Consider the following 16,658-nt stretch of genomic DNA (forward strand, 5'->3'; position numbering starts at 1 on the left):
TTCCTCGTTATTGATCTGTGTGTTGATGCACTTTACATTGATAACATTAGTGGTACCACTCTAGAAGTGTATATATTTATCATTATTGACTTCCAAGTACAAAGTGCGTTATTGTGATCGTGTACATACCTTTGAATATTAATTATATAAAGACTGTTTTCAGTAATACAGTGTGTGGACATTCCTTTGTGGGGGTTCGGAGACTACACTGTACTTAAGAACCAGCCCGCATCACCTCCTGAGAAGCTAGGCCTTGATTGCTCGTCCATTGCTACCGTAATAGAGAATCTTGGCTGGGGTCTGCTGTGCCTCTCCTCTACCATATAGAGAGCGGAAGTACAGACACCCCCCACCGGTCTGTACAGACGGCATGGAGAACGACTGGCGCATAGCCTCCACAGAGGAGGAGAGGGTCGCCAGAGTGGCCGACATGTACGAAACCCCCGACCATGGTCGCTCCCAACTGGGCCACGTTGGCACACTGCTCTTTGTGATGACGTGCGTGCTCTCCCCGGACAGCACGCACGTCATCACGAATGACACCCGTGCGCAACGCGACACCAATCAGGACCTTCTCCATGTGGTCAGGGGTCCCCTTGTCCACAGGTAGAGGAGTGTCAGATGACATGGACATCCCCCCTACCTGCGGACGGGCCTGGGATGGGGCATCCCTGCTGGTGCATGGTGGTGTTTTGTCAGGGACAGTGACATGCACAGGCCCCTCCACGGCGACCTGTGCTGCCTCCTGCCCCTGGACTGCACCACTTGCACCAGTGGTACCACTCCCACCAGGCCCCATGTGCAGCTCAGTAGCGGCCTCCTCCTCCTCTGTGGAAACCACCAACCTGGATGGCTCCACACCGTCTCCCGCCGTTGCAAGCCCCTGTGAGGGCTCACCCACCCCTTCCGCTGCAGAGGTGGGGGCATCCCTGCCGCTTTGCTCCACAGTGCCGTCTCCGCCCTCTTCTTCACTTGCCGCTGTGAAGAGGGAGACATAGAACACAAGCATCAGGGTTCTGTACAATGGTCCCCTAGACAGGAAGCAATAGCAGATGAGTGGCACTGTCAAACATCACTTCCATCATGTCTCTCCACAACAGATGGGTCAGTGCAGGCAAAACACATGCAGTAACAGGCATGGCACATGCTATGGACATTAGCATACATGTCCAAGGGACTCTTGAAACATACAATGTTGGTTTGAGACTCACATGGGTCATGCCTATGACATGCACACACATTTCACCGTAGTTTCATCCATCTGGCCTCGTACACCCCAGAGACAGTGGATACAAGGATAACTAGGCTGCATCAGTGAATCTGAACATTGTCACAGACATGTGTCATGCATCCATGGCATTCACAAGTCACAGACATGCAGGTCAGACACACAGACATGGACACCATACATGTACATGGCATCAGCACCCATCCCTCACCCCCACCCATGTCCAGGAACAGAGACTGGCATGCTCTCATGTGTCCATTCCGCATAGAGCTCCCCATGTTGCATTTAAACACATGCACCAACCATGTGGTTCACACATTACTGGTCTCACATGCATGACCATGATGTCCCTGCACACACACAAACGTACATGACCTATGTCACACATACAGGCAAGTATCAGACAACCAGCACACTGCAAGATGCCCTGCCTCACACAGCAATGCCTGGCCACTTACCGCTCAACTCCAGACAGGTCTGCCTCTCAAGGATCTGGGCGTGGAGCGCTGGGCATACGCATTCCTCCACGAGGCGCCGGGCCTTTAAGAGGGTCCTGGACTTGAGGGTCCTGGACCTCAAGTCCTCCCAGCGCTTCTTGACTTGCTTGATGTTGCGGGTTGCCACCCCCTCCGCGTTGATGGCAACCACAAAGTCGTCCCAGATCCTATCCCGTCCTTCCTTGTTGGCGCGTGATGATCCGAAGAGGGCATCATAATGCCCCAGGACAAGTTCCACCAGGACACCAACTTCCTTCTGACTGAAGATGGTGGCCCTCTGCCACTCTGGCTGGGGGTCGCCAGTCGTCTCAGATGGTGTTTGCCTCGACATGGCGACCCCCGAGGCAGGCGTGGGTGGGCAACTGGGTCCTGGGGCTGGGCTGTGGAGCGATGGTATATCAGTCGGGAGTCTTCTGTTCCAGCAGGGGTGGACACAACAACTGGACCCCTGCAGATGTGCAGGCACAAAATGGCAGGGCGCAATGGCAGCAGGCAGGCAGCAGCAGATGGCTCGTGGGAGGCTGCTCGGGGCTCTGGGGGGCAGTAATTCGGCCTTTTGGGCAGGAGCGTGGTCTTCCGTGTGTTTTCGCGTGGCCAGCTTGATACGGAGTGATTTGGCACGTGAAATTCTTGCATGTCAACGTGTAATTCGAGGAAAGGCCCTTAGCGCGTAAGTGCGTCAACACACATACGTGATTTCATTGGACCAAAGGGCCTCAGCGCGTAAGTGCGTCTGACGTATCGCACACGGGCCTGTATGTGCTTTTTGTAGGGTGCGGTGCGTGTGTTTTCCAGGCGTTGGGGTTCACACGCTATTACTTCACAGCGGGTGGGTGTTGGTTACGAGTTCTTCTACACGCAAGGCAGACGGTGAGTCGTACCCCGCTCACCCAGGCCCAATCGCGTGTGAAGCTTCATGCGCACCCCTGAAATACGCGTACCAATGCCAATCGTGTGTGGAACTTCACGCGCACCCCTGAAATACACATACCCAGGCCAATCGCGTGTAAAACTTCCCGCGAACCCCAGATTTACACGTACCCCGCTCGACCAAGGCCTATCACTTGTGAAACTTCACGCGAACCCCCGAAATACACGCACACGCTATTTTTCACACAGCGGGTGTCTGAGTTTGTCACGTACCCCTTTGCACGTCATTTGTCCTTGAGGCCCACAGTATGGGACATTCTACATAGCTGTATATAACTGCTTTTTGTGGGCGCACATTTTTTTCATGCGCATGGACGCGACTGCCTGCCTTCGTGTGGCGGATGTGTTTAGGCCTTTGCGTGTCTTTGCCCGTGCGCTGTTTTGCCCTATTCGATTCCATGAATACGTGTTGTAGGCGAGCGTGTGGGTGTTCCGCGCACTTGCCTCCTGTACTTCCCCCCCCCGTGATGCCCACATTTTCACAAGTTGTTCCCCATTCCGCGTGTCATGCCCCGCCTACTTTTGTTATGTGCACCGCGCTATGTGCTCTTTCGCTGTGGCCTTAGCGCACGCCGTTAGATGACCTGTGCGCTGCACACTTTTTCAGCGCACATCCCAGATTTTACTCGCGCACGGACTTCCATGAATAGATGTGCGCTGGTTTCCCTGCGATATTCGCACTTGCACTGTGATTCGCACGTTTTCGCACGCTTGCGCCGATATTTTCAGCGCACATTAATTCCATGAATCGGCCTGAAAGTTTCATCTGTTTCTTTTAATTTTCTGCTCTCCTGGCAAAAATCAAGCAGGAGCCCCCTACTGGGAGCATAAGCGTGTTGCTGTCGGAGAGCAGAGAAGTAACACATTCACACGTTTAATGCCAATTCTAATACAGCAAACAAAACACATTTCATATGTGGGCAACATTTGTATTTTGTATACGGCTGGCATTCATAAGAAAGCCTGTCACGTGTACGTGAGTAGTTCCCCTATAACTACTTACATGTGAACGAGGCAAAGACGTCCTGCTTATTTAAACGGGCGTGTTTGCCTTGCTCTTTCCAAAGGACTTGTGTGGGCCAGTGGTTAAGGGTTTGCTCCTTCTACCACTGAACCAGAGTTCAAATACCCACCTGCATTGTTTCTGGTGCATCAAATTTTGTTTTCAAAATAATACAAATATTTGAAGCGCCAGACACTCAAACTCATGTCCAGTGGTAGGAGGGGCTATCCCTTTACCACTGGACCACACGATAGTCATTAACTGTTTCAGATGGCACCAAATGGAACCATCATCAGGGGCAAGGATATTGCACCCAAAAAAAGAAAATAGGGGTCGCCAAACTACCATTGCCGTAAGAGAATGGAGCCCCAGCCATACCTTATTACATGGGCTGGGGTACCCTGTGGGAGTATTAACACTCTTCTATCACAGGAGCCTTTCAAATTGTATCCAATGTTCCTCTTACTCCAACAACAGGGTTTTGACACCTTGGGTGAGAACCAGGAGAGACTACTTCAATTGCAGGAATTAGTGAAAAATAGCCATAATTCTTATTAATTTCCTTGGTTTGTGCTGCTGAAGCTATACTTTTCTCTTTAAAAAGCTCTTGGACGCATTTAGATTCAAATAAGTGAAAATCTAAGTAAAGATATGAGCTCATCTCAGCAAGTTGTTATTCAAATACCAAAAGTTCTTTTTTTTCCTACTTTAAGCAAGAAAATGTGTGTTTTCCTCTCATTAATACACAGATCGTTCACTGTTGTAGACCTTCCCAGGTCTGCCAGTTGGCGTTGTAGGCCTATCTATGGTGTGGACCATATCATCGGCATATAGAAGGTCATTCACAGGGATTTTGCCAATATTCGGCGGGAAGCAGCGGGTAGTTTTAAAAGCATATAAATACATTGAAGAAAAGAGGTGCCAACAGGCAGCATTGTTTTAGCCCACATTCACTTTTAATTGAGGCCGACAGGAATTGAGTTCCTGTCCAACCTTACTCAAACAGGTGTATTCGTATGCAAGGTCCTGAGAATCGCCAAAAGAGATTAGGGGCAGCCCCACTAGTCCGTCTTGGCCTATAGCTTATTTCTAGATACACTATCGAAAGGCCATCCAGAAATCAATAAATGCAATCTATAATGGTTTTGATCTCTCCATAGCCTCCTTTTTAAACAGGCGCAGGAAAAACCCATTTGCAGATGTTCCCCACTCCCCTACAGAAACCTGTCTGGAAGATATCCAACCTCCGAGTGCTTTAGCCCAAATCTGAAGGGCACGCCGGACTAGGCCCGCAAACATCCTTGGCAGGATATCTAATCATATCGGGCTATAATTAGCAGGCTCAATGCAATGTCCTTTTTTGTATATTGGTACTACGATAGAGCATAGCCACAAATCAGGTAGTTCTTTTGAGGCAATTTTTACAAAAATACTATGCAAGTTATAAGCCCACAGGAGTACAGTTCCTTTGAGTACTGTTGTAGCAAAACTGTCTGTGCCAGGTCAGTCTGTCCCACTGACACCTTAGCCCCTGGGCAATGTGGGGTTTAATGGCAGCAGGATCAAATGAGCTGAAAGGCCCAATTAGGCCCAAACTGCAGCAAGATACTGTGACTGACAAACAAAAAGCCCATCAGTTGATTTTGAAATTGCAAAATATGAAAACCCTGTGTCCTTTTATAAAGCAGAGAGGCCATGGAAATGTGGGCTTCCTGCAGATTGAAAACCACAATAAAAAGCTGTTTTTATGTCAAGTGCAAAAAGGGCCCTTGAATGTACAAATGGGGATATAAATATGAACATTATTGGCATGATGCGAGATATTAAAAAGTTCCCAAATGAAGAGTAATGTAACAGATTCAAAAGCAAGTGTTTTTATTCAGAGCACAGAAGGCTTATGCAAGTGTAATGGCTTTTCCCCTGAAAGTTAAAATCAGTGACCTTCCCCGATCGTATGCCAGGCTGTCCATCTGAAAAACACTAGCTTTGAAGTGTCAGTGCCAGGGATGAACCTGTATTCAAGCACGAAAGAGGAATTCATTGGTGTGGCTGGGTCAACAAAAAGGCCGCCATTAATGAGTTGAACTCTGTAAAATTCTGTAAAATCCCCAAAATACAAGAACTATGTGGTCCCTCTCTGTGCTGACTGGGGGGATGGCCCTATCAAAAGTGTTGCACGATGCCAGAAACCCTTCTGGACAGCCAGATAAGATCACTTTGGCATCCATTATGCCAGCCTTTGACTATACAAGAATGTCAAGTGATTTAAACCAGCCGGAGTCAACCAGGAAAGCAGAAACCTACGGCTCAGGTTATGTGGGAGAAGCAAAACTTTATGTGCCATTAAAACAGAATATGCATTTATGTAATTATTTTCGAACCGTAAGTCATAGAAAGATAACCAAGATATCATGGAAAAGTAATCAACATACCGTTTTATTGAGTCAATTTGTGTAAAGATTTGACCTTGGGAACATAACCCAAAATATGGTAGTAAAGCCCACGAAAATGTCAAAAAGACTTGTGGATGTGATAGTTTAATGGATCAGATATCTGGTTAGAATATTTTATGTTGAGAACTTATCCTTTCGAGTTATCCATAAAAATCTGTTCTGTGCACATACAACATTGTGTAAACGCCAGATACATCTTAAGTCCGGCAGGACGAGCAGAATATTATATATATATATATATATATATATATATATATATATATATATATATATATATATATGGTTTACTTTAAAATTAGAGAATGTTGTAATGTAGACCCTTTAAGTGCTTTAAGTGCAGAAATTGTAAATAGTAAATGCAAGTGGGTGGCCTTGGTAAACTGACGGGCCAATCACAACAGGGGGCCTGCCCTGCAAGAAGGGGGTGGAGAAAAGTTGACCAATGAAAATGTCTAGGCAATAAACTGGCATATGGTAAATCAAACATTTTTGTGGGTATATAAGGTGTTGCATAATAGAAATCAAGGATCTGCCTGGGAAATTAAGGGGGAGCTGCCTAAATTCACCTGGATGGAAAGATTGATGGAGATTTAACATTGCATGGGAGATTGCCTGTCACTACCTAACCTAGGTTGGAACTGCTCATAAGATTGTTGAAAGAAAAACAGGGAAAGAGAGATTCTTGGATCTCTGCAAGGAGAGCCAAATAGAGGGACGAATGCTGGTGGCTGTACCCGACTGAGGTGCGTGACCAGATACCTGTGTTTCCCAAGAGAGCGTCCATAATTTGCTGAGGCTTTTACTGAGCACCAAACCCAGAGATTCAATGTAATTGTTCAACAGGACCAAGTGTGTTGGGAATCTGTTTCAGTTACTATCTTTCCCTTAATTAGTGGGTGGGGCAAACCGAATAGAGCCTTAGCATATTTTACTGAACAATAATTTAATTAACTCCCATGTAGTCATTGAACGAGGGGGGAGCTCGGAAGAGTTCAAAACCTCAGCCCTCTTTCCTAGCGCTACTTCAAGTTAGTCATTTCTAATATTTGAGTATTCCGATTTCTTGTTCCCAACCCCAAAACTACCTCTAGGGAAGGGGTATCCTTGTCTAAAAACAAAATTCCTAAGTTGTTCACTGTTCCTCAGACTTGGCCTTAAAGCAGAAGGGTGATAAATATACAATGAATGTCAAGGTTGTTGGTGCATAGAAGTGACTTGCTAAATGAATTAAAGTCCCTAATTGAAATATTCGCTCTCCTGAGAGTCAGAAAGTGACCCTGATAGAAGTGAGATTTAATATTGCTTCAGGGTGAAGGAGGAAAAGGTTCCATGTGTGATAAATGTGCCGTTTTTCAATGTTTGATGATCTTTCACATCGCTAATTTGACATGTGAGCAGGGAGATTTTAAGGCAAGCACACTGCGTGCGAGAAAGTGCTTTACACAATGAACAATTGCGCTGTGATTTAAAGCCAACTTCAGAAAAGGATTACCAAGTGCATGATTTTGTAAAGTTCCATGGTATTGTTTAATTTTTACATTTTGGGTTTTTTGTGAGACAAGTGGGTTGAACTGATTATTTGGCCAACGTTCCGTGTACATGTAACCCAAAAGTGAAATCCCCAAAAGTGATTTTTTTTATTGAAGCTTTGTTTTGTGCCACAGAGAAGGTGGCATGTGTTATCATTTGGTGCAACTATTAACTGGGCATATTATTCATTATATATTCTTTCTGTACCCCGGCCTGGTCCTTGGCTTACTGGTGGCACAGGGGGGGAGGGATACACGTGGCCTATATGAGAGTCAGACAGGGCTAGACGGAATACGACAAATGATACAGAAGGGTAATCTCTAAATATATTGTTGCAACAGCTTCCGCATCACTGATACTGCAGCCTCAGGGCAACTGCCATGTCAATGGCGCAGCAGGCTCAGGGCAGCTGCCACGTCAATGGCGCAGCAGCCTCAGGGCAGCTGCCACGTCAATGGCGGTGCAGCAGCTGCCACGTCATTGGCGCTGCAGCCTCATGGCAGCTGGCACGTCAATGGCGCAGTAGCCTCAGGGCAGTTGGCACGTCAATGGTGCAGCAGCCTCAGGTTTTTGTTTTGCTGCCCAGGGCGCTGTGGCTTCTAAGGCCGGGCCTGCTCCCTACACAGCATTCTGGATGGGATGCCGAAGAGCCATTGGCAAGAATGATTGGAGTGGAAACGTCCCATCATCTTCGATAAAAGCACGCGTTTCCCTCAGGCCTATCAGCTCAGGCGGCGGGCCGCTAGAAGCCAGTATGGCCCGCAACTCACGCATTATTGCCGGATTACAGCGCTTGGCTATTTCTCATGGCAATAACACCCCTAGTTTCAAAACTGGCCCCCTTCACAGTAGTCATATGGTTCACAGGGCAAGAAGCAGTGAATTACGGATTGAGGATTCAACTTACATATAAATGAAAATGTAAAAAGTGAGACAAGACTTTAGGCGCCGCAACGGGGAATGTTGTCAGAAGAGTCTGCAGATAAACTTCCAAGTCCTTCTGCCTTTTTTCCACAAGGCTTTTGGAGTTTTTTCCGATAATCTTTTTTGGAGGCAGAAGGTTCCTGTCGATTCTTTTTTCTGCAGTGAGCTGGAAAAAATATAAGACAAAAAAAAGGATCAGTTAGTCACTATGCAGTGGGCCAGTTATTGACCGGCAGGCTTGCAAACTCTGAGGGGAGTGGAACAGAGCAACAGCGGGCAGATCCGAGAAATCATTCAAAAATAAATCCAAGATAAACAACAACAAAATGACCCTGTAATCAATTCATCCAATTCTACAGGAGTTTAAGAAGTAAACAACTGATAACCCAATGTTTCATATTCCTTGAATATATGCCACACCTTTCATTTCTCCTACGCACTTTAAAGAGGCACCCTCTGCGAGTTAGCCATTATAAAAACACAAAAATAAATACAGTCCTGTAAATATGAGGCGATAAGCCCAGCGGTGGCGGGCCCACCCTGTGGGTAACGGCCAGCCTCCAAGTTAAGGGCCCGAGGGAAGCAAGGGTCCCTTAACGATGGTGCAGGCCATTCCCCACAGGTTGGGCCTAGCCACTGAGGCGCATAGCACTCATGCAGTATGCTACACAGGTGCTAACGATTTAAAAAAAGAAAAAGACAAAGTATTTCCCCTCCATCGACGGGATGTCTTGCCGCCTCCCGTTCACAGAGAAAATACTGCACAAACATGGCTGCCATAGAATTGGAAGGCAGGGCTCCGTATGCAGCCCCTCTTCAATTTCCATGGTGGCCACACTGGTCCGGGTACTGACAGGAGCTGCGGCGGGAGGTCCTCGCGGCAATCGGGTACATTGGATGCGTGGAGAGAGAAAGGAAAAACAAAAATACAGGGTCAGCGGGGTTATGATGGTGGCTGGGGGGAACCAGCCATCAGGCGGCTTGGAATGCGGGCTAACACTAGCAGTGGCAGCCCGCGTCCCGAGCTCCCCGACTGTCTGGCACCCCCGTCCAGGGTGCTAATGTGGATTAGAGGCTGCTGCGTCTCCCATGTAGCATTCGTAGCATGTGGGTAGCCTGCCATCAAGTGGCCGACCTAAGAACCGTTTGTGAAAGCTGCTATAGATGTGTGTGCCGCCAGGTGACTCTGCATGTGCATTTTCTACCTATGCAACACTCTTTCCTTTACCGTCTTTTACTCTTTAACATTTGCAAAGAACACGCCGATTCTACCACAGTCTCCTCCTCCCTCCCAGGCCCTCTGCTCTGCACTGGCCACCCACTTTTCCTCCAAAACTTTGGACATCCCATCCTCTTTGTCATCTGCTCCCTCCACCCCCTCCTTTCTCTTGCACCCCTCCCCCATACTCTCCTCTTTCACTCCCATTGCACCAGATGAGATCTCTAGTTGTCCGCTCTATGAAAGTCTAGTCTAAACAGGTGCTCCCCTGCTCCTCCAGAGCCATCAAGGACATCACCTCTCTCGATCCAACCTTGGCTGACCTCTGCAACCACTCATTTGCCACTGGCTCCTTCCCTAAACCTCTTAAGCACTCTCTTGTGCACCCTCTCCTAAAAAAGCCATCTGCCTACCCTTCTTGCCTGGAGCCCTATCTCCATCACCCCTTTTTTGTGCAAACTCGTGGAGAAGCTGGTCATCCCCCAACTGAACCTTCACACCGAAATGGCTGGCTGCCTCCATGACCACCAGTTTAGTTCCAGAGGCACAGAAACTGCTCTCCTGAACACCCGTGAAGTCCTACTCTCTAACGTGGAGTCTAACAAGCCCTCCGTTTTGATCCTCCAAGATCTTTTTCTGCTTTTCACACAGTCAACTACTCCATCCTGATAAATAATCTCCATGATACCCTTACCCAGGGGCGTCGCTAGGGGGGGCTATAGCCCCTGATCTTTTGGTTGTAGCCCCGGATAGAATCTCAGGAGCTACAGCCAAAAGACTAGCTAGCCCCCAGTCCCAACAGTTCCGACATCAGCTTAGCCCCGGGTCTTTTCCAGACCTAGCAACTCCCCTGCCCTTACCCTAGGCATTACGGACTGGGCACTAGCGTGGCTGACGACCTTCCTTTCAAACAGATCTTGCCAAGTGCAAATGGGTCCTTTCTTCTCCCCTCCACCTCAGTCTCTACCTGTGCTGTCCCTTAGGGCTCTATCTTATCGCCATGCCTCTTCCAACATCTACCTGGCCCACCTGATCTCCACTTTCTCCCCTCATTTCCAGTGTTACGCAGACGACACACAGATTGCTTTTCAAACTGCATTCCTCCTACCTCCTCCTCCACCTCCCTCATACCTGAATGCCTAGCTGCTATTCAAGCATGGTGCTCTGCCAATGATCTCGGACTTAATGCCAGTAAGACAGAGATCCTTCTAATTGGGACACCTCTTCCTTGTTCCCCCACCCCACTCTCTGGCCAGACTCCCTAGGTCCTCCACTCTCACCCACTTGTGAGGTAAAAAACCTTGGGATCATATTTTACTCCTCTCTCTCTCGCTCTCTCCACACATCATGGATCTTGCCAAGTAGTTCAGTTTTCAGCTCCACCTCTTCATGGGCATTCTACCTTTCCGCACCTTGCCCCAGACGTTCAACGTCTCCAGAGCCCTGGTTCTGTCTAGGCTAGACTACTGCAACAGCCTCTTCCTCAATCTGCCTCTTTGCACCCGCCGCCCCCTTCATCTAATCCAGACTAGAACTGCGAGATTTATCCTTCTTGTCTCCTTCATTCGCGGGAGGATAGCTCAGTGGCAACGTGCTCGCCATGGAAGCAAGACGACACGGAGCAACACAGGTTCAATCCCCGGGTCTGTGCTTAGAAACCTCTGGGTATTAAGCATGTTATAAATAACCTATCATATCCTTGACCAAAGCCCAGGGATCGCATCTCTCTAGCCCTAAAATCTCTCCACTCGCTCCCGGTGACCACAAGGATCAAATTCAAGACCCTTTGCATCATCCACAAGGTTGTCTGGTGCCTGGGACGTCTTTACATCCAGCTTTCTCTCCCTAAATACCGCCCGGCCTTCTGGCTCCAACTCTCTGCAGGTCAAACATTTCTCCAAACAGAGTGGGAGGTTGACCCCTTTCCTCGGCTGACTCCTCCCTCTTTAACACCGCCCTCCACCTCAGACTTGAGTCGGATCTTAAGTTCCAAAACTTCTCAAGACTTTCCTTTTCTCCTCTTCCGTCCCTCTCCCACCTCCCATGCTAACTCACCATCTGCTGCTACGACTGGCGCCTGGTCCTTTCAGAGTCATATAGGGGCCAAACCACCCCTACCAGTCCCCCCAGCATCCTTTGCCAGCACTTGCCCTCGTGCTCCCTTTCCCGGACTAGCCCAACTTGGTCCTGCCTGACCACCGCACTCATCCTCCCCTCTTCCCATGGCACTTGCCTGCCCCAAACCCTTGGGGGCATCCCACTCCTGCACCTCTCCCTCTACCCCCTCCCCCTTGTCATGCACTTGCACGGTGGGATTGTCACAAGGCCAATATAACTGTTTTTGTCGTTCTACTTTTTTGATTCGCATGCACCCCCTCACCCCCTCCATCTTGTCTTGTGGCCCTGGAAACACCTGTATATGCCCTGTGTATAGGCTCCATACAAATATCCAATAAATAAACAAATAAATGACCCTGCTGCCTATCATCACTTGGAACGGAGAGACTCCAGCCATCAATATCGGAGTGAGTCGATGTGCTTCTACTGCTTCAAGGACAGCATTCACCGGATGCATTCAGGACCCCAAGGCAAGCTATATGCTTCCTTCTATGAATCGGTTTGTCCTTTTGAACAAACCACTCGCCTGGGGGGTGGTATAAAGCAGCTCTGCACATTGTTCAATGTTTTTCATACGTTCTCTGGATGTATATGTGTGGATTGGTAAAATGGTAGGTCCAATCGTGAACCGCCATTTGCTTTGTTGCTTAGCCATCTATTTTGACCTTGCAGTGCAGCTTGTTTCTTGTTCCGCTTGTGCATTACATCAGGAATATTGTTAAGTCGTCACATTTTTAGTAAAAGTCCGGAGTTTCAGGCTGACTGTTAGGAAAAATGTTCTCTGTGCTGTTCATCTCCATAGGCACCTGTGGAACCCTCACAATATTTTGCTGTTGTAAACCTGGTCTGAGTGAAGGGAAGCCCATATGTTTTGGGGGGGCCCTGATCAGTCCCTATGGCTATCAGTGTGGGAGGACTACACCCCTTGTTAGGAAACGCCTTGTTTTACATTGCACTAATAGACTTACAGTGAAGTGTGGTGGGGGGTACTTTGTTACTCTTTCGCCTTTTGTTTTTAGTAACTTTATGGTTACTTCCACAATATGACCAGGATGGCCCGTGGCAGCAGGAATTCTTCTACTGTGGTTTAGTACATTCTCGTGTGCACTCTCATTTTACTGCATAATGCCTTGGTGAGTACCCTATACTCTAAAATAGCCCATGGAAATCCTTAGGGGGTCGCTAAAGGTGGCAGCAGTGGCGCCAGTTGACAAACCATGGGCCCCCTTGCATGGCCTCTGATCCCTGGCATGGAGCTTGTGCTTTTTAAAAATAGTTTGTTATTTTCAACTGGAGACGCAGAGGCCCGTTTCAGTCTCGTGACGTAGATTACATTTCCCAATGCTTGTAGTAGAGCCAATAGCAGTATACTTTGCATTCTCTGATGTTTGAATCTTGCCAAATACATTAGGTTTTCCAATACTTGTAGTAGAGCGATACGCAATATACGTTGCATTCTCTGGGGTTTTAAGATCATCAAGTATATTAGGTGGACTAACCTGACAATAGCAGACATTGGCCCTGTCCACAAGAGAAGGCAGATTTAACATGAGGTAAGGTTTAGGTGTACTAACGTAGGGGTATACCGTGCTATCTGGGAAGGATCGTCCCTAATCCTATAAGGGGCTTCCTCTCCCACGTGATCCTTGTGTACTACCCTCAGAGGGACTATTGTACTGTGGATGCACCGCCCTGGCCCCAAGGGAAAGGTCACCCCCTAGGGAAGACGGGACGACATCAACAGATTTGTCACACTGCTTTAGTACCGGTTTGGTATTTCAAGAAAAATGTAAGCTTTTGTGTGTTTTTATACCAGTCCGTCACTTCAGGTTCTAACAACATGGTTAAATGTCATGCGATGGCATCAAGGTTAAAGGTCACATGACATCACTTCCTGTGATGACATAGGGTGTGTGACATCACGTCCGCTGCCCTTTGCATTTTGGTGAAATGACGTCCCTGAAATGGCCATGCCACGAGATTTCCCCTTCGGCCATCTTGTATTTTGCTCTTCTTTCTGCCCTGGATTTCCCATAGATTTGCCAGATATGAGAAGCCCTTTCGCAGTCAATGTGGCGGTATGTGTTTGTAGCAGGGCAGATGTTGTGGCTGGAGGCCGACCATGATGGGCCCGACGCTCAGCTTGAATGGTGCAGATCCTTACCATTGGTGGGCGCAGGGCAACTCCAGCCAGAATTTAGGATAAAAGGCACAATATGCAGCCATTCTTCAGATTGCTGTTGTAGCCGAGACCCCTTTGGAGAGGAGCATCCTGCTGAAGACCCAAAGCTCGTCATTGCAGCCATCCAGCATCGCCGCCTTCAACCATCTCGGCAAAGTCCTGCTGCTTTGCTGATCTTCTCCATCAGTGCTTCAACCCTTTGACAGGTGAAAACAACCAGTCTCAACCCTTGCTCAGGGATCCAGTCCTTGGAAGCCTTCAGAAGTGTCCCTGTGCTACCCTTCAGACTGGCTACCTCTTCCCTGGGCCACCTTACTGCATCAGTGGTTGTCCCGAGTTCAGGCTTGGTACTGTGCAGACCCTCAACTTGTGAAACAAGAGGCCTCCCACTGCAGGATCAGCTACTTTGTTTCCATCATGAAAGTTGCTTTCCACTGCTTAAATCGAGGTGGTCATTGCTGACCCCCAACTGCATTGTGGCCAGGGGGTCATTAACAACATGGGGGACATTTTCTTTTCCCATGCTAGGGGCGTACAGCTGTACAGTGTGAGCAACAGTCTCGTCAAAGTGCTGTACTGTCAACTAGCGGGATCTTAAATGAGAAGTTGAAAGTGGTCGCTGCACCAGTGACCCCTCGACCTGTTCCGACTGAACCAAAAACACCAAAACATTAAGTAAGGATATAGTCGGTGAGTTAACATACTTGTTTCTACGCCTCCACCTATTTAGTATTTAATTAAAGCAAAATCCTAACTACTGCTTCCATGCCTGGCTGTGATCGGTGTAGTTCTGGCCAAGAACCCCACCCCGGTTTCCCCAAAAGTGGCGAGATTGGTAGAGGACCTCTTAAGAACTTTGCTTCCCTTGCTTCTACAGTTAAGCCAATTACAACTGCTTGTTGGCTTTGCCAACACTTGTTCAGACTCTTAGCCCACAGGAAAGGGTTACATTGGGACCTGGGACTTCTAGGCCTGGGGCTCAATTTCTTCTACCCAGGGAAGATACTTTTAAAGTGTAGGGCCTTTGTTTGATTAGGCTGTGTATTGTGTTTTTAACTCCTTTTATTTACTTACATATTCTCAAATTGGTTTATGACTCATCTTGTCCTTTCTTCACTTACTTTGCTATACTGCCAGGTCCTAACTGTGTTAGAAAGTGATGTCAAAGTGCTATGTAGCCAGAGTGCTTTATCAGCGACCTTTGGCTGATACATTTTTCTCCAACGCCTAAATAAATATAACCATATTTGTATACTGTGAGAAACCTGAGGTTCTTCACACTTCTACTCCCTTTGGATCCTCTATGCAGGGGGCCAGGAAAAGGCCATCACTTTTGGATCCTGTCCCTGGGGATGGACAGCGAAGGGGTGGGGGGGGCAATCACCTGGGTAGAGGGTCCTCGGGATTGGAAGTGGGATGCTCATAGGCGAGACAGTATTCCTTAGCTTCTGTTCCAAAAAGAACCCTTATACAAGGGAAGGTTATGGGATACTGTCCATATAATCCCATTATTCCGGAGAAGGGTAGGAACCAGTATTACATTAGACAGGTTAACCAAAGGAAGAGGAAGGGTAAAAAAGAGATGGTATCCCCAGTATCCTCAAGATAGCCAACCAGATCTTCTCCCCGACCTTTATGGGTCATTATAAATGTGTTCCACTTCTGTACTCCTTTAAAATGCATGGCAGTACTGAGACTAGGAACAGACAACTAGGAGCCATGAAGATTGCCTCCCATTCAAATACTGGGACGAACAAGAGGCCTGAAGGGCAGGCATGTCCCCTTAATTGTGGTCAGGCAAGTCAGGCAAAGCAAGTCCTTAACTTATACCTACAGCCTACCAGTAAAGCTCAGGTGTATAAAAAGGAAAACTGCCAACAAGCATTAGAATGGAGGCAGAAGCCGAAGCAAGAATATCAGAGTGGAAGCTGCGCGGGCGGGTAGAGAAGCCAAGAAGCCAATATGCCATCAGAAGTCCTGGGAATCCCGTTGGAACGTGGATGAGGATTGGAAGTTCCCCAGCTGGGCAGGTGAGCAGCCGGTGCTGCAGAAAGAAAAAGGAGATGCCCCACAGAACAGCCTGTGAGTGTAGTGTGAAGCGCCCAGCTATTTGGCTGTCCCCTGGAAACCGAAAGCAGAAAGAAGGAGCTGCCAAGACCGGGTATGTGTCTGGCACACTCGCAATACCTGCTGTGCTCCAAGAAGAGCAAAAATACAATGCTAGTCAAACGAATGAAACCCAGCACGTTACTTATGCCAAATCCCGAGCTGAATGAAATCAATGCTAATATGGAACAAAGCAAAATATGTTACTTACATTGAAAACCATACTAAATGAAACTAATGAGTGTAACTTCACACATTGAATGAAACTAAATGTTATTTACATGAAATGAACAACATCATTGATAGTGAAGCACATTACTGAATGAAACAAGTGAAAGTAACATAGCGAACTAAATGAAATGAACTTAGTTGCTCGAATATCACTTTGAATGGAAGTAGTGAAAGAAACTTTAAATTGAATATCAGATTGAATGAATGGAGCAAAAGCCACCTTTATCAGAAGCAAAG

General features: G+C 47.7%; 1 protein-coding gene across 5 annotated transcripts in view; it reads right to left on the reverse strand.

The window, feature by feature from the left end:
* NISCH (nischarin) overlaps positions 1–16,658 on the reverse strand; it is a 441,586-nt gene that overhangs the window by 383,805 nt on the left and 41,123 nt on the right. For all 5 annotated transcript variants that reach the window (XM_069643185.1, XM_069643184.1, XM_069643187.1 and 2 more), the window contains exon 3: positions 8,549–8,731. In XM_069643185.1, coding sequence (XP_069499286.1) covers positions 8,549–8,731 — 183 coding nt within the window. The remainder of the gene's footprint in view (positions 1–8,548; positions 8,732–16,658) is intronic.

The sequence above is a fragment of the Ambystoma mexicanum genome, chromosome 2p, assembly GCF_040938575.1.
Source record: "Ambystoma mexicanum isolate Mex_15411 chromosome 2p, UKY_AmexF1_1, whole genome shotgun sequence".
Classification (NCBI taxonomy): Eukaryota; Metazoa; Chordata; class Amphibia; order Caudata; family Ambystomatidae; genus Ambystoma; species Ambystoma mexicanum.